The 18,999-nt window shown below is 41.1% G+C and overlaps 1 protein-coding gene across 7 annotated transcripts in view; it reads left to right on the top strand.

Moving 5' to 3' along the window:
- The window catches only part of FMNL2 (formin like 2), a 210,577-nt gene that overhangs the window by 145,266 nt on the left and 46,312 nt on the right, over positions 1 to 18,999 (top strand). For all 7 annotated transcript variants that reach the window (XM_081187400.1, XM_081187398.1, XM_081187402.1 and 4 more), the window contains exons 3-8: positions 719 to 799; positions 2,955 to 3,031; positions 5,720 to 5,803; positions 7,795 to 7,947; positions 17,539 to 17,647; positions 18,675 to 18,751. In XM_081187400.1, the coding sequence (XP_081043526.1) occupies positions 719 to 799; positions 2,955 to 3,031; positions 5,720 to 5,803; positions 7,795 to 7,947; positions 17,539 to 17,647; positions 18,675 to 18,751 (581 nt within the window). The remainder of the gene's footprint in view (positions 1 to 718; positions 800 to 2,954; positions 3,032 to 5,719; positions 5,804 to 7,794; positions 7,948 to 17,538; positions 17,648 to 18,674; positions 18,752 to 18,999) is intronic.

Here is an 18,999-nt window from a genome sequence, read left to right on the forward strand (position 1 = left end):
TGCGCCTAGAACAATGGGAGTTTCGAACACTGCAGACTCATGAACATGCAGAACTGAAATGGACCAGAAATAGAGTAATCTGCCCACAGGACATGATCATGGATAATATTTGCTTTCTGTCAATGATTTTCATTGTATTTGCAGATTGGCTACAGTGATTAATTAAACAGATTTAATAATTTTTGTTTATTAGTAGCGTTTCCCATTTCCTTTTCTCTTACTGTCCTATACATAATATTCTCATAGTTTAGTTTACCCTGCAAAGCCAGCAGCAAGTTGTAAAGCAAAAAGAGGTGTTGAAAAAGAAGGAAGGAAGGAAGGAAGGAAGGAAGGAAGGAAGGAAGGAAGGAAGGAAGAAGACAGAAAATGTACTCAGAGCTTGTATGTTGAAGTTGGTAGAGGAAACCTCTCTTTCTCGTGCAAAGCTTTTTCACGGCACACATAATCATCCTATGGTATTAATTGAAACAGGAGGAGGTGACAGAGCTGTTAACTTGCATAACTGTGGCTCATTTTTAATTATGACATGTTTAATTTTTTCAGAGCGTTTAGACTCTGGGACCTTTATTCCAGTTTCTGACACCTAAAGAAACTGAAGATAAAATATTAATTAAATGAAAACAGCAAGCGAAGAGTGGCACATTCAGTTATGGTATCTAGCTATAATGCATATCTAGTAATTGTTCGGATGGCTAATCATTATTCTTCTCCCCTACAGGAAAGATTTCAAGTCAAGAATCCTCCACACACATATATCCAGAAATTAAAAGGCTATCTCGATCCAGCTGTAACTAGGAAGGTAAGAGATTTTATTTTGTAAATGTTTGAATCCCCCCCCCATTTTTATTTAGGAGTAGTATATAAAATCAGCCAAATGAAGCAGTTGACCAGGTGTGGGGAACTTTTGGCTTTTTGGATGTTGCTGAACTGCAGCTCCTCCGAAACCAAGACCAAGCACGGCCAATTGTCAGTGATGATGGGAATTGTAGTTCAGCAATGTCTGGAGTGCAAAAAATAATTATGTTGGAGATGAGAGGGGTGAAGGTGTTAACGTTTTTTTTTTTAATGCTGCCTAACTCTTCTATGGGACGCGGGTGGCGCTATGGGTTAAACCACAGAGCCTAGGACTTGCCGATCAGAAGGTCGACGGTTCAAATCTCCGCGACGGGGTAAGCTCCCATCGCTCTTGCCAACCTACCAGTTCGAAAGCATGTCAAAGTGCAAGTAGATAAATAGGTACCGCTCCGGCAGGAAGGTAAACGGCATTTCCGTGCCCTGCTCTAGTTCTCCAGAAGTGGCTTAGTCATGCTAGCACATGACCCGGAAGCTGTATGCCGGCTCCCTCGGCCAATAAAGCGACATGAGCGCCACAACCCTAGAGTTGGTCATGACTGGACCTAATGGTCAGGGGTCCCTTTACCTCTTCTATGCACTGACCCTCAGCCCTGCACATTTGAAAATATGGAAAGCTTGCATGCTGGGGGACATTTTTGGGAGAAGGGCTCACTTCAGCCTTCTTCTAGACTTGTTAATGTCTTATGTGCAAAGTAGTTTATATTTTTAACAGAGGCATTCAAACATGCATTCTTCTCTCCCACAGCTTTTTCTCCTTTCCCCCAAAGATAACCTTTGTAATTTTTATGTACGCTGCTTCGAGACTTAGGTCATTAAGAGCTATATAAATGCAAGCAAGCAAGACCTGTACCCAGGAAATGTCTAGTCAAAACTTCACCACCTGATTCTGCTGACATGATGGAATAAATGGGGCATTCTTTTATATCAAAAAGCAGGTCCCATCAGGGTTCAGAAGAGTGTGTCTTCCTTGCATATTTTTTTTAAGTGAAAAGTTTATATTTCATTTTATAGTTGCATGGCTGGTTGGGCATTGAAGGATGTCTTTGCAGGTCAGTGGGCAAAGAATTGATGGATATTACAAACCCAGTAGACTTCTGGCATAAGTTGAAATGAAAGTGGTTTGGCACAAGGTTCATGGGTTGCAGAACACAGCACCTGTAGGCTGCAAGTTAAAATCTAGTTTAGACCCAGTAGCACACAGGCAGGTAGTGTTGTGCTTTAGGGATTGGTGTTCCATGAATCGTACCTTGTTGTTACCCAGATAGCAACCTGGAAGTTTAATTCTGCACTAGCTGGAGCTTTCAGAACATTTTCAAGGGTTATTCACATAGAGCAGTTATCCAGTTGTGAAGTTATTGAAGTGTGGATTCCTGAGGCCATAGCTGAGGAAGCAGCTGGTTGTGGACCTGGGCCTCTAGTGTTAGCAGAGATTCAAGGAGAACCTCCAGTTTATGCACCTGCTCCTTCAAGGGGAGCCTTCTAGAACAGGCTGTCTCTCTTAATTTCTGGATTTGGGAAATAACTGTCCACAGCAACTCAGCCTTATCAGGATTCAGTCTCAGTTTCTTGATCCTCATCCAGCTCATCGTGGCTTCTGGGCACTGTTCTGTCACTTAAGCTTGCCCTGCTCCAGGTGGATTGGAGGGAGAGAGGGAGAGAGCACAATAAAACACATTTGCCATGTGTGTACAGATCATGCAGTAAAATGTGCAGCTAAATGTAACTATTACCCATATAGTATAGTATGAGAGAGAAGGTTAAATAGTCAGGATGAAATATTGGATAGCTTTGGAGAAAGTGTTGTGTAAAAGATATATTTTGATTTCTAAATGTATTTCATATACTATAAGTTGATTTGTACTGGAAATTGTATGGTGTGTGTGTGTGTGTGTGTGTGTGTGTATGTATGTGTGTACACACAAAAAAACAACAACAATTGGTTGTCTGATAGATAGTGTAATTCTTCAGAATTTAAGCTTAATATGCATCTTAATGACTTATGTATTCTCCCTGTCATGGGAGTGTGAAGGTTTTATATACCATCTACCTTAATCTAAATATCACACTCAGGCACTGTTTTCTCTCCTTGCAAATTATAGAAATTTAGGAGAAGAGTTCAAGAATCTACACAAGTATTACGAGAACTAGAAATTTCTTTAAGAACCAATCACATTGGGTAAGAATGATTTATTTTATTTTACCTTTGTTGACGTTTGGGCAAAAGACATTTATCACAACCTGTCTAAAGCTTCCTTGGCCCAGCTGTGTATCTTCATGGCTTAAATGGAACCATGGTTCAAATAGTATTATGACTGTGGGTTTTCAAGCTTTGCTATAGGAACTCTTTCCTCATTGGCTTACCTGCTGAGGTACTCCTAAATATCTGCCATTGACTCCCTTGTGTTACAGAGCATTCTGGGACATATTCCAGAGAATGCACAGTACATATAAGTACTGGCCAGGCCTGCGGGGCCTCACTGTCACGCATCAACTGAATAATCTCATGAATATGTCAGACCTAGACCTTGCAATCATGATCTGAGGCCCTTCTTTGTATGCCTCCTCTGTGAGAGGTCCAAACAGGAACAACATAAGAGCAGGCCTTTCCTACAGTGGCTCTCCTCTTGTGGAATGCTCTCCCCAGAGAGACTCACCTGGCACCTTCTCTACCTTCTCTTTAGACGCCAGGTGAAAGCATCCCTCTTCTCAAAGGCCTTTGGCTAATTAAACTTTCTGTGGCCTTTTAAATTATTGAGGAAGCCATTGTTTTTGTTTGTTACTATGGTAGGTATTTTTATGTTTTTATATTGTAAACTGCCCTGTGATACTTTGATTGAAGGTGGTATAGAAATTTAATAAATCATCATCACCCACGGTGGGTAAAAATGTTTTTTTCTGGGTGCCTTGGTTTCATTTCATTTAAAAAAATTAAATTATTTTATTTTATGAATAATATTAATTACAAAGAGTTAAAGTAAAAAGAAATAAAGAAAAATAATCTACAAAACATTTTTAAAGGCAGAGAAAAACAACAATAACAATATACCTCAACCACTATTACAGATCTTTCCTTTAGGAACCCTGAGAAGCTTTTCAGAACCCTCAGGGTTCCCTAGAACACAATTTGAAAACCACTACTCTGGCATATTTTTCTTTCCTTCAAGGCATTGTGACTTTGTGATGTGGCCTGGTTTTGCATAAGCGTTGTGCTGCTCAGGCAATGAGAATTTAGAGACACACAATTCAACAACTGCAGTGTTGCTTCAAAAGAGAGCTGCATTTTAAGTGTGTTGGAACACGCCCCCCCACCCGATCTTTCACAAACTATTTTTGTTAAACGTTCTGGCTCTCTTTCTTTCTCTCTCCCCCTCCCTCCCCCACCTTTTGCAAAGCCCGTTTGAAGTGAAATTGACCATGAAATACCAAAGCTAGGCCAACATTGCTAATACATAGTTGGCAGAGCAGCAAATGTTTAGGCAATATCTTTGAGATGACATGCCAATGAAGTCTGTAAGCAATTGTAGCAGTTTTGTCATCAGCTGAACGTCAAACTTTAGTAATATTTCCCAAACCAAATATGCAGTAAGAGTTGTCAGTATATCATCTTTTACTCTTTTCTTTTATGGAAACTTGCCCGAGAGTTAACTTTTTAAAAATGCCAAGCGAAATTTATGACTTACCCTAATGTCTTGCCAGATGTTAGCTGTGACTGAAGTGAGAGACTATTTCTGCTAAGTTCATTAGGACTTTGAAGTCAGTGGCTGCTGTGAAATTCTTTTGTGTGTGTCAATGTGACTATTAGCTTGAGCTAATTGGTTGTGTGCAGCTATCCGTACCTGTACACATGAATCCTTTGAGACAGAAAATGGCTTCCTTCCATATGTGGTGAAATGTCAGCTGTACCACATACTCCTGGTCCCATCCATCGAGAGCATTGCTTCTTAAAACTGTGACTGATAGCTCAATCCTATACCTATCTACTTAAAAAGTATAAATGGGCATCCCCACTTAGGCTGTATGTGATTACAGCCTAAATCACTTGCTGTGAAATAAACACAGACTTTGGGCCATCAGTATTCTCCCCAGCCTTTTCTTTCTTCTCTCTCCCCACCCCCACTGCCTGGCCAATTTCCCATAATTCCCAGTCTGAGGAAGGGTCTCCAATAAGAAGGCCTCTGCCTAATCTATGTCAAATGAAAATCCATTTTGAAAGATTCTATACTGCTGTTCAGGTAGTATATACTAGGGCAGTGTACAGCATGATAAAAAGAATATTGAATTAAAATAAATCAGTACATACAAACAAGGAATCACTGGTGTGGTTGCTATGGCTCGGGTCCAATTATCCCTGCAGAAAGTCCATTGGAAGTTCAAAAACTCATTTGTTTCTTGAGATTTGGGGGTATAGTCCAGTTAACATGGTATTTGCTTGAGTTTTGCCACCATGTTACTGTTGACAAACTTTCTCTGTTAGTGCATTTCCAGGTTTTTCAAAATGATAAAATATCCTTGGAATTACATTTACATAGAGATGGCAGAAAGCCCAAATGATGCTTGCTTTCCTGCCCAGATGATTAAATTAAAATAAGTGAAATACCTGGTAATTGTGCTGACCTCTAATGGTAACCTCAAAATCTTGACTGAGAGGGGCAATTTTACCTTGGCTCTGAGCATGTGCAGTGGCCTTGTGGTTTGGTGACACCATTACGCATTCCATGCTGAAAAGTTTCTGAGAGAGAAATTACTAGCTTTTGCAAAATGTGTTTCTTTTCTCCTGTAATTACTGGGTTCTTTTTTTGTGTGTGTGTGCAGACTTGGTTGCACAAGTACAAATATGCTGATCTCTAATGATTTTCCCTAACAGGTGGGTCAGGGAGTTTTTGAATGAAGAAAACAAAGGCTTGGATATTTTGGTAGAGTATTTGTCTTTTGCACAGTATGCAGTCACGTAAGTAAGACCCGGCTTACGCAAAACAAAACCTTACAGTGTAGAGTGATTTGTTGTTTTGGCCTTGCTAGTGCATGAACACCCTTTAGTGCAATAGTTTACTGTTCTAGCAATTGATGGTCTTCCAAAGATTGCTGCCAGAAATCTCTTCTTTGTGGGGTTACACAATGCACTGCTTGGCTTAGTATGTTGTATCAGCAGCATATAGGAAACACTGGATACCGCACTTGTTTGTTCCTCTATGCTGAGATGAGTTCGACCTTCTGCATCCTTGCCCTAAGTAGATAGTTCCATACCTTCAGAACATACCCTTTCAAATGTTCCATGGAAGCAGTTAAAGCAAAAGCACAAGTGAATTGTAGACCTCTTGGGGACACAGGAAGCACTTTTGCCCAGTATTGTCAAGTCTTGCATTAGTTGTCCAGGGTTTTCCCCATCACCTGCTACCTGAAATCTTTTTAACAAGAGATGCCAGTCCTTTGAACCAAGGATTTTCTACATGCAACACATCTACTCTGCTGAGCAATGGGCCCTTTCCAAAGCTTTTATACCTCTAATTTCCCTAAGTGAGATTTCATATCTTAAAATGCAGTAGGTTCGCAGTCTTACCACGGCTGAGACCAATGAGTTCCACTTGGTATGCTGTGGCAGAACTGCAGGAAGTAGAACCACTTTGCAGTCAAGCTTCTTCTTGCCACTCTCAAAGTATTTGAATTAGCCATGAAAATGCCTACAATAAGATGATGGCAGTGGTGTGATTGCTAGTACTGGGCAGAAACTGGGAAGCGCGAGTTGTCTTATGGAGCTACATGCTGTTAGCTCCCCATGAGAAATCCCCTTGCAGTGCTGATCTATCGGGGAAGCAGGGGAGAGGAAGATTGGCCTGAACTGTGCTTCAGTGTCCTGTTTCGCCTCTGTGCTGTCCAGCCCTGAATGTTCTGAAGCAGTGATGGGGAGCCTGGGGCATTCTGGATGCTGCTGGACTACAACTCCCAGCATCCCTGACTGTTGGCTCAGCAGACTGGGGCTGATGGGAGCTGCAGCCCAACAGCATCTGGAGGGCTTACAGATTTCCCATTTCTACTTCAAAGGATCATGAATTCAGCAATGGGCAAACAAGTTTCTGCTTTACTTGCAGTTCTCTTGCTTCAGGACCTCAGGTTCTTAAGATGAAGAGAAATGTGATTTGGTTTTTAGGACATATACAGACAAAGGTGCTTGGGAGAGACAGTTGTTTTGTTTGAACTGGAACAAAGTTAATGGCAGGACATTACTGATTTGGGGGGAAAGGCACGTTGCAGGAAAAGAAGTGCTTGCTTTAAAGACTTTCACCTCCCATACTGAACCAAGAGCAAGGCGTTTTACTTGTCGTTTACTCTTCCCTAACATGGCATGCATAGAGAATAACCTCAGAGCATATAAGAAGGGAAGAGATGGCTCCACTTTCAAAGAGCAGTGCATTGAGTAAGGGCTGGGGGAAAATAAAACAAAGGAAGAGCAGAAATGATTACATTAAATACATTGCATATGTTTGGAGTTTGGTCTTGGCCATTATACAGGGATAGATTTGAAACTAAATTAGAAAGCAAAGCTAATTGATTTTTTTAAAAAAATTAAAATTAAAATGAAGAGAGCCCTGGAGACTTGTTTTCCTCCAACGAATCAAGCAGTTTTGAAGTTAGAAAATCTGGATAAGGTTGTAAGATTCTTTCTCAGTTCTATCTGCACGATGGCCCTCTCCCTGTTTCTCAAGATCCAAATTTACTGTGAAGCGTACGTGTAACTAGCACTCTGTTTTTAGCTCAAGGGGAAATATGTTACAGTGCGCTCTGTCACTGTATTGTTGACTGTAATCAGCTGGGACAGAGTAAATCTGCAGATGTTCAGCAGCAGGAAGGAAAAAGTTATCTACGTCTCTCTCTTCTTGCTTACTTTCTCTTTTCTGTCTTTGTGTTTTGCAAACCTGCATTGAAATGTTCATTTCCGTTTAGGTTTGACTTTGAAAGCTTGGAAAACAACATGGAAAACTCAATGGATAAATCTAAGCCTTGGAGTCGATCCATTGAAGACCTCCATCGAGGAAGTAACCTCCCCTCTCCCGTTGGCAATAGCATTACCCGCTCTAGCAGACATTCTACCCTACGGTAAGAAAGCAAGGTGGCTCCAGGGAACAAGATGGCGGCTTCATGCAGGAGAGAATTCAGTTGAATATTACATATTTTGAGATTGACACCAACCCTCATTATACAGTTTACATATTTTGACGACTACTTAGCCAAACTTCACTGGCTGTGCTTAATTAAATTAAAAATTATCTGAGGAAGCTAATTATTTATATTGTTGTGAGCCGAGTTTGTAGTTTGCGTGTGGTGTTTTTTTTATTTTGCAGGTGATTGCTTGGCTAATAATTAGCATGCCCCTAGGAGTGCTTTTTTCTTGGTGTTGTGAAATTAACGGAGCGATAAGGCTGTTGTCCCATACTTGCTTAACACGTTCCTGCTGAACTCAATGAGGCTTCCTTCAGAGTAGACACCTGTAGAGTCCTTCCACTTTGAAGAGTCGTCTGGTTACATTTCTAAAGCAAACAGCCTTTTGGAGAGCTCTTACTACCCTCTGGCATGGATATACCAAAGAATAAATAAGTACTCAGAACTAAAGAATAAATAAATACTCAGAATGACCAAGGCTGGCAAAATCTTTGAACTATTACATGCCAAACCCATTACTTGTGATATTTACTATATGGAGGAGGGGGAGGAGTGGAAGCCCATTAGGTGGATCCTCCCAACAGTATCTAAAACCAGTCAATTTATTTTGACTCCTGAGGCAGAAAATCTTGGAAGCACCTCTCTCCATCCTTGGTAGTAAAAATAAGAACAGTAATAAATTGAATAACTACCAGTTTGCTACCCTTTCATGGCACTCTGAATCTGTTTCTTGAAGTGGCCATGTTACTCTGTTTAATGGTAGATGGCCCTTCCAATTTGTTATTTATTTAAATGGAACCTCTTTGTTCTTTCTCATTTCCTACAACACTCCCTATGGCCTTTTCCGCTCAGAAGGGAGAAGAGAAGCTCTCTGGCTCAACAGGATAGTGGGTGGAAAGAAAGGAGGACTGTTTGGGCATGAGTGCAGAGCAGAGGGACTAGACTGCAGAGAAGCAGCCTCAGGCACTTCTTGTCTCCTTCCCCTTTGTTCTCTTCCTTCCCTCACACTTGAGGAATCAGTCTGTCAGCCCATCTTCCATTTCATCTTCCTTTTCCCTTCCCTCCCATCCAACGTGTGCCCTAGAAGCTCTCTCTCTTTTAGCGCTCTCTTAAACAACTCTCCCTATGCCTATGCTCTTTGCTTTTGGGGAGCTGCTGCTGCTGGTGTCAGCGCAACGCAAGGTCAAGGCGAGGCATTGCTGAGGGCCACCACCAAGTAGGCCGAGATCTGCTCAAGGTCCCTAGTTCAGCTCCTCTGAAACAGCTTCTTCATCGCTGCTTATTCTTCTGTGGTTATCATGTAGTATCTCTTGCTTAGTATCTATCTGTGGTGGGATATTCCCTCTAGTACTATTTCCCTTAGCACTTACTATTCCCTCTAATACCATGTAGAAATATCAGTATGGAAAAACTATGCCACTATTGCATAGTTGCTTTTCTTGGAAGTAGTGAATGCCTGATCAGCAGGAACTGCTCATGCACAAGCTAATTTCCCTAACGATTTACCTCAAATGCAGCCTGTTTTTTATTCAATGCAAGTATCCGTCTTAAGGTGGCTATTGATAGTAAATATCAAATTGCTTTAAGTTCACTGCTCCTTTTTGAATATTGCTGGCTGACATCAAAAGTAAAGAAGCTTTCAAATCACTAAGGGTTTAGAATTTAGAATTTTATGCAGCCTCTTTCACTCCTTTTCTTGGAACTTCGACATTAAACAGTCAGGCTGCATCAGCGGACTTAGAACAGATTTAGCCCATGCCATTGATTCAGGCTTCAGAAGCTTGGAGAGAATCAGAGGACTGATAATTTGCAAAAGAGATCCATGCAACTGGAATGAAGAGTGCAGAGAAGGAAGATCAAATTGTTAGGGCTAGTTTTTGATCTGGAAAAAGCGGAAGAGAGAAGGTAATATCAAAAACATCTCCAGTGGGCCAAATAATTTGATTGCTTTCAAGGGGCAAGGCAATTGCTTATAGGGTGATACCCGGGAACAGCTGTGCAGCAGTGGTTCTTGCACAGTTTGTACACTGTCGATCCATTTAAGAAAGCAGGGCTTTAAAACTTCATAAATCAGTAGTAGATGAATTTTGGTCTTGTTCTTCATTGAACCCCCATTGGGAGCTGGTTTTAGCAGAAATACAGGTGTTCATTACACATTGCTTACATTTTCTTTCTCTCCTCTCCATCTCCTTTTTCATATGCGCCGCCCACATTGTATATACCTTCTCTTCGCTCTATGTCAACGGCTTCTCCTGTGCTTTCCTTTCCTTTCCTTTTCCTACGGCATCATTTTCTTCTTCTTCTTCCTCACTTGCCTTGTTCTCCTTTTCTCCTCCATGCTCATCCATGCCTCAAAATGCCATCAGAATGGTTTGTCTGCCTGAACAACTTCCGTTCAAACGCCGCCAGAGCTGCTTTTCACACAACTGCCTCTGGAGTGGCTTCAGTTTACACTCTGCTGGTGAGGCTTCAAGCCGGAAAATATCGTAAGTTGTGGGTGTAAAAGCTATGCCCAGGAAATAGAATTAAGAAAGCTGACTGGTACATGGCAGCAGGCTCCCTTGCACTGCTTGCCATGTGTTATAATGAAGGTGGACCACATGTCATTCATGAATGGTTCCAGCTAGAGGAACTTTCAGTGTCTGAGATGTGGATTATCTCATTATATCTAATATGCTGATACTTACTTCTGTATTTGTGTGTGTGTGTGTGTGTGTGTGTTGGCAGCAGTGGTGGTGGTGGTTGATTTTAAAAAATAAGACAGGAATTTAAAGTAGGAATTCCCCGTAGCTTGTGGTTAGTTATAAATACACCACAAAATGTACACTGTTGTCTTTCAGCTTTTATTGGCTAGTATTCCATCACATATTAGTTTTCTTAGTATGGAATTTTAAGGCTTTCGCTTTGGCCTCTTCTGAGACCCATGTCACCGCCATCAAGGGGAACGTTTTGTTTTATTTTTTAAACGTTCCCAAAGATTTGTTTCTGGTTTGCTAGCCTAGTTCAGGCCATCTCCAGCATTCTAATCTGGCTGAAGTCCCAAAAGGAATTGTAAATCGCACCTTCCCAGATATTCCTTCCTCAGGTATGTGTAGTTGTTAGAGAGCCTCTTTTCAAAGCTAATGTGTTTGTCAAAGCAACCCACTGTCTCATGTGATCTTTATTATGGCCTACCAAAAAAAAAAAAAAAGGTCTCTGTGCAGTTGACTCTAGTGTACCGTCTTCATACGAGACAAATGTTTAACATGCATAGGACTGCACTGTATCACCCACACCTTCCACATTTGTGCTGTAACGTTCACAACCTCACTGCAGAGGCAGAAAGGCAGCGGAGGCGACAACAATGTATTAATTGCTTCCCTTTTTGTTCTGCACTCCCTGCGGGTCTACCTCCAAGGCAGCACTTTTGTTGCACCGATACTGTAATTTCTGAGCAACCAAAGTGCAGTATTTTTCTACTTGGGGAAGCACATTTATTTCTTGCTGTATAGAATGTCAGAAGCACCTCTTGCCTAATGTCTGTTGATCAAGTTATTGAAGGCAACACGCCCTCTGTGTCCTACCACTGCTCCCCTGAGGTTGCTGCTGCTTCTGAATGAGCATTTGTTTTCTGCTTTTCATTGTTGCCACCACAGCTGGCAATTTAGGCGAAAAAGAGGCCATCCACCCTTCCACAGCAAAGTTTTCTCCTCTCCAGCAGGGCTCTGCTTCCACATTCCCCAGTCTGTTAAGTCCCTGCAAAATCATTTGCTGAGAATGGTGCAGTGGATGGAGTAGGCCTATTAAAGCAACAGGGTTTCATTTAATCAAGACTGTTTTAAGTCCCATTGATTTCTGTGGTTTAGCATCGTTATGTCTGGATCGAATCCCACATCGTGAGCATTTGAGCAGTTGTGCTGAAAAGCTTGAAATGGGAAAGATGGTTCATGCTGTTTAATACCTCTGTACATGCATGTACGCAAAGGTGTGGGGCGGGGGGAAAGAGGCTACTATGAACTCCCCTCTTCATGCAGAGAAGCAACAGCTATTTCTCAACAACAACAAAATGTGCTGTTTTCATCAGTCCTAATATAATAGCTACCTGTTCTATAGCATTTTTAAGACAACAATATAAATTTTCGGGATCGCAGTACAGTGGTACCTCGGGTTAAGTACTTAACTTGTTCCGGAGGTCTGTACTTAACCTGAAGCTGTACTTAACCTGAAGCACCACTTTAGCTAATGGGACCTCCTGCTGCCACTGCACTGCCAGAGCACGATTTCTGTTCTCATCCTGAAGCAAAGTTCTTAACCTGAGGTACAATTTCTGGGTTAGCGGAGTTTGTAACCTGAAGCGTATGTAACCTGAAGCATATGTAACCCGAGGTACCATTGTAGTGTGCACTGAGACTGAAAGATAGCGGGATTGCCTAAAAATCTATGGCCCTGGTGAGCTTTGACCTGGGTGCTTTGCAGCTCATTCTCTGGAAGTAAGAAAACCTCTAAAGCTAGAGAATTATGGACAGGGTGGATTTCTTCCCACCCCCAAGGCTTCTCTGTCTTTAGAATGTGCCTTTGAAAGAGAGAAAGAAAAAAGGACAAGTGGAGGGCAAAAAGGGAAACATGTGATATTAATTACTAGAATAAATATATTATCAGAGGCATCATCTCTGACTTGCAGCAGAAGAAAAATGAAAATCAGCAGCTCGTCTAAATTTCCTAACATTTGGTATCAAGAAATGAAAAGAAAGCAGTGAAAGACCAAGGGGCATAACCTCACCCACCCTAGATTCAGTTGGTGTGTGTGTGTGTGTGTGTGTGTGTGGGTGGGTGGGTGTGTGTCATGTCAAGCTCTCCTTTAAGTGAAATGTCTCCACTAGGTACCAGTGTTTTCTGCCACTATAAAGCAAACAAAACAGAGGAAATGCTGAAGATAGAGATACATACTAAAGCTCTGATATCTGCTGACAGTTGAAAAGCACCAAAAATATGCCCACATCTTACAGCCATTGTCAAAGCAATAAACTTGAGGCTAAAGTCATGCCGCATAAGCAAAGATCAAGAGCAACGTTCTGTTTTCTATTCTCCTTTATATATATATTTTTCTGAGCTATGGATCTTTATCCACAAAGTGTCAGAAACAATCCCCACTTGTTTCTCAACTGCTGAGATAGAGGAACCTAATGTGCTGATATGGCTTGCAATCTAAGAAACGGTGACATATTAATGAAGTTCACAGAAGGAATGTTTCTTACCCCTTCTCTCTCTCTCTGCAGCCTCTTCTAAGAGTTGGGTGTGGGGTCCTGAACAATGTTGGATACAGCACAAGGGGAAGTTGGAGTGGGGAATTGTCCAAAATTGGATGGAGGCACACCCAAGCTTGGGCCCTTGTCTTCTTCTCCAGCAGCTCCCTTCACCCCATCCCAGATTTGTTCAGGAGAGCCACTGATCCTCCGGAAAGACTTTCTGGGAAAATGGGGATAGGGGCTGCAGTGGAGAGAATGGAAATGAAAATTTCCTTTGATGACCTTACTTAAGTTTATCTTAATCTTAGCATCTATAACAACAACAACAACATCATCATCAACAACAACTACAACAATTTATTATTTGTACCCCGCCCATCTGGCTGGGTTTCCCCAGCCACTCTGGGCAGCTTCCAACAAAGATTAAAAATACATTAAAATGTCACACATCAAAAACTTCCCTAAACAGGGCTGCCTTCAGATGTCTTCTAAATGTCAGGTAGTTGTTTATCTCTTTGACATCTGATTGGAGAGCGTTCCACAGGGCGGGCGCCACTACCGAGAAGGCCCTCTGCCAATTAATGTAATAATTGAAATGGATAACTTCAAGGAATATCCACACACATACCACATTGCTCATAGCACCGAGAAATAAACATCCAGATTAGGAATTTTCAGTCTCTTCCACGCCTGTAGCTGGTTAATATAAAGTGTTTCCTTATTAACAGAGGCCCTTAAATAATTGCCCCTTCAGCTTGGCTGTAGCTTTGCCAGCTGTAATGACTCTTGCCTGGTATTCAGCCCAGAATATTCATTTCACCAACAGAAATTGGTGTTAATTTTCCATTCTGGAAACCTGCATTACACACAGTGACTTTTTTCTTAATAGGAGTGTAGGGGGGTTAGGGGCAGAGTGCCCCAGATGATGAATGGGAAGAAGACAATATCCTCTCCTCCTCAGCTGACCAGAGAGCTGTCTCTTTGTGTTCTATGCAAGAGAGCGGTGTGGTTGCACCCACCACTGGTATCTGGCCTTGGAAGATTGGCCCAAGGGTGAATGTTGTCCTCAAGTCACCTCAGGACTAGAAGGGCCTTCCTTGGCAAGGAGATCCAGAGTTTGAGAGCAATCAGTGAGAAGACCACCTATCAAATTCCTACCCAAACACTTCAGGTGTTGATGGAACTGAAAGAAGAGGCTCTCTCAGGGTTCTTGCAACCCAGACAGGCTTGCATGGGAGAGCACAATCTTTTAGATAACCTTAGAAGTGGTGCACTTGAGTCCAGAAAGCAAAATGAGCTTTGCCCTGTATTTACATGCTCAGTCTGAGAGCTGGCCTGAAGGGAGTTATACTGCAGAGTCCCAGCTCATATGTTCTTTAATAAGCATTCCATTTTTTAAGTAGCTGTTCCTGGTTCCATTTATGATAATATTTTAGTAGAAGAGGGTGGCTAATAAAAATGGGTAGTTATATGAACATTGGAAATTATGGCAGTAATGCACTTTTTAAAATAGCTTTTCCAAGCTGTAGCATAAACTAGCTTAGACAGTTGACATTAGAGCTGAAATAACGTATATCATGTGCTGCCACGATGAAGCATATATGAGCAGTGAGGAACAGATCTCTGCAAGGCCTGCTGCACGGCACAAGATAATATTTTATTTCATCTTTCCACCTATCAGAAATATATATTTTTCATGAATGTACACAGGTCTTTTTCACTCGCCTATTTATGCTCAACAGAGAGTATACAGCTACATTTATTTATTTTGTGTCAGAGGGAGATATCACTTGTTTGTTATTTCTGTTCATTGCAAATTTAAGTAATATCTAATGTACAATGCCCTGATTTATTGATTGACGTTTCAGTCAGAGATACATGTTTGGAGAAAATTGTGAATCTCACCCTGTGAAAGCTCTCAGAACAGTGGTGTAGGTGTCCTGAATTATCCCTCTCTCCAAAGTTTCAGAGTCAGTGTTCAATAAATGATATAGGATATGAATTTTCCCCAAAATATGTTGGTCTGAGGCACCAGCTGCCTTTGATGGACTGACATGCTTGCTTATGAGAATATCCAGTGAGAACAAAGGCTGTGATGTTCTCATATCGAATTTAATTATCACATGATGGTAACTGCCAATGAGACCTGGCAGAGAGTTGGTATAGAACAAATGGAAACATTTTCTCTATTAACATGAAGCTCGGGAATATTGAATGTCTGTTTCTTTCATACTGGTAAGTAAGGTTTTCAGTTTAAATGCAGACATCATGATAATTGCATCCAGACCTATATATTTTGGCTTCATATACTTCAACAAGACTTGCTCCTTGTGTAGTATTTCAGCCCTAGTTAAATTACGCTAGGATGATTTAGTAAGATGGCCATTAAAAGCAACAGCTAAAACAATTTTAGAATAATTAGCTTTTATTTGGCTAGGTTGAATAGTGCTAGGTTGTTTTATTTGGCAATTAGAAGGAGCAGGTTATTAAAAAGCACCTAATCTATGAACATTTATATCTGCATGTTAAAATGATACTGTAGATAAAACATGTTAATAAAAGTATATTTTTCCTAATGCATTGTGGGATAATGAGCTGCATTGGAGTTTGTTAGATGATGGTAGTTGTTGTTTTTTAAATGCAGAGTGCTGTTGTAACTTGACTAATGAAAACAGTTCCCCATGAATATTAAATAAGTAAATAGAGGCCATGGAAGAACTGGGCCTGGGTCCAACGTGTGTGTGTGTGTGTGTTTCTCTAGAATCCAAGTATGTAATAGCACTTATAAGCTTAACCATCCAACCAACCATGGCAGCCGATATGTTCTGTGTAAACTTATTATTACAGGACCTTTAGAAGGAGGCTCTGCTTTAGTACAGAGCTTTATGGGGTGGGGGGATGAATGGAGAGCTGACAGAATTTTACATGCAGGGCTGAGTGAGTGCAGGAAAGCCACAGTAAGCTAGTGGGCACCAAACCCAGGTTCTTGATAATCTCAGCTTTTGTTTATCTTTCTCCATTTAAAAAAGAAAGTCTTTAGCCCTTATAGTCATGAATATACACTTGAAAAAGTGCAGTGCTAACTAGGGGTGGTGGCAGGGGGTTTCTTGCCAACTCTACAGCCCTGCTGGCCAGGGTGGAACGTGGGTGGAGGTGGTGGTAGTTCTCCACTGTCTTGTGGTGCCAACTCCAGGCTAGTGAAGCAGAGGGGCCCGGATTAAACCCTTTACTAGGAAATGGGATGGCTTTTTATCCTATCCATGACTTATGACAACTTCTGTCAGCAGCAACACTGCTGGTGGGCAGGGTGTGCTCTTCTTTCCACCGTCACAGATCAGGAGTTAGCATTGCTCTGACGATATGTGAGCAAAGTCTGCAGAAACACCATAAAACTGAATCGGGTGTTGAATTTCTAGTGTGGTGGAGGTTGACGCTACAGTCTCGGGGAGAATCTGCTGTGGATTTTCAATGTACATGTAGGTTTGCTCTCTGTGAAGCTCGAGAAAATCCCCGTTAAAGTGTTGAATATGCTTGTGTGGAACTCAGTTGTGTAGGCAGATACAAGATGAAGCCAAAGAACATCGGTGTTAACGTTTCCTGCCTTTCATGCAACATGTAGCTCTTTGGATGAGTGACACTTGGCAAGAAACTGACAGCTAGAGAGTTTATTCGGAAAGAATGTATGGCTTTGCTAGGACCTAAAGTACCACAGCAGTGATTAAGTGATTACTCCAGACATCATGCATTGACGGAGTGCCAAGACCTGACAGGTGCCAGGTTGTAATCACAATGTAAACAGCTGCTAAACTAGCACATCTTTGCTTGTTGTTGCAAAGATGTCAGTTTTCTTAGTGCATCTATTAACCTCAGAAAAGGCAGAAGGACAGGTGCTCGAGAGGATGCAGAAATACCGGGAATTACTGTATTACAATCCTTTTCTCATAGCATAAAGGCCTTTGAGTTTGTCACACAACTGAATAAAAATAATCCAACTGAATCTAGATCTGTTGTATAACGCACCAGTTAACAGTTCTACTGAAATGTCTTCTAACCCTTCCAACTATGATTCCATGGTATAATATGAAGCTAACTTTGTTAATTGGTTCATGATACTAATATGAACATTTTGCAGCAACTGAAATGCTAATGCAAGACTTGGTGGTTGCTGCTGCTGCTGCTGTTATTATTTTGTTGTGCTGTTGTCATTATCAGTAATGAGACTGCTTGCGTATCTTCACAGGTGATGGCAGAGAACGGATGGAAAATCAGTTTTTGTTAATAGCCAAATATCTTCTCTTTGCAGGTATAACACCTTACCAAGCAGAAGAACACTTAAAAATTCAAGATTAGTGAGTAAAAAGGATGATGTCCATGTCTGCATCATGTGTTTACGTGCCATCATGAATTACCAGGTAACAAAACTTTAGTTCTTTTGGTAACTTATTTCAATGGGATGGATTGTGTTCCTTTCCTCAGTAAAGGAAGCAAGTGTCCATGCTTATAAAAATGTAGTAGGCTGAATCATGTGGGCACAAAATATTGTGTAAAGCACTATAACTGAAAGCTGTGGAGAGAAAACAAAAATAGTGGTTATCCCTGTGACTCCCACTACTGATAATTATTAAAGGCTTGTCTCTAACTAAGTCATACTCATAGTAGATTGAAATAAATAGAATTAGGTTATTCATGTCGATTGATTTAATTGGGCCTACTAGGAGTATGACATAGTAATATAAAGCATGGTACGTTTTTGGCAGATCAACCAAGCATTTTGCAACTGAAACTGGGTAAAAAGTGGGCATTAATTCCTGGCACGGTCAGGATGCATTCTAGGTGGTATTAATAGTCAATTGGTAGGGGGAAACAAAGCAGACTTGGATTGACCCTGAGCTGAATTGGACAACCTACAAACCGCTTTGGATTAAGGTGGGTTGCTTTCTAAACACCAAATCAGAATTCAGACTGAATCTTGTGGTCAGTCATATTTAGATGTATAGGGTTGCCATGTGTCCTCTTTTTCCATGACAAGTCCTTTTTTTCAGGGTAAAATTTCTTTCCGGGTAGATTTTTTAAATTTGCCAAAATATCTCTGGCTTTCTGGATAAGATATAGACTTAACTGGTAGCTGAAGACTTGCTTTCCTCTTCTCTTCTTCTGCCCCCCTCAGCAATATATCACAGTCTCTATAGCCTACCTATAGTAGGGGTATTTAAAATGAGAGTTGTCATAGTGTCCTCTTTTTTGCTCCTCAAAATATGGCAACCCTAATGTACAAACAAGCCTGGATTGGCTCTAATTCCCAGTTTAATTCAGTTACATTCAGTAGCAAACTTGCGCTCACTATCAAGAAATGAGTGAAATTGTCCAGGTTTGCGGATTTTTAATAAAGATAATAATGCTTTCCAAACACTGAACTCTTATTTCCAATTTCTATTTTAGTATGGGTTCAATATGGTCATGTCGCACCCCCATGCTGTTAACGAAATTGCACTAAGCCTGAACAACAAGAATCCCAGGTAAAAGGCTCCTTTTTTGTGTTGGAAATTTTGTGTGTGGCGATGATTAGTTTTTCCTGCTTGAAGTTGCTCTGCGAGAAACCCCTCATTTGCATATGCTACAGTCCTTGATTAATTCCTCCTTCAGCTAGTTTGCTTTAATCTAAAGTTGCGATCGCTTAACTTGACACAAACAACTCTATGACCCGCAGAGGTACTGAGCATTTGCAACATCTTGCTTGAAGCTAATAGCAGGGTCATTCTTTTGA

This window comes from Podarcis bocagei, assembly GCF_964188305.1.
Source record: "Podarcis bocagei genome assembly, chromosome: 1".
NCBI classification, from domain to species: Eukaryota; Metazoa; Chordata; class Lepidosauria; order Squamata; family Lacertidae; genus Podarcis; species Podarcis bocagei.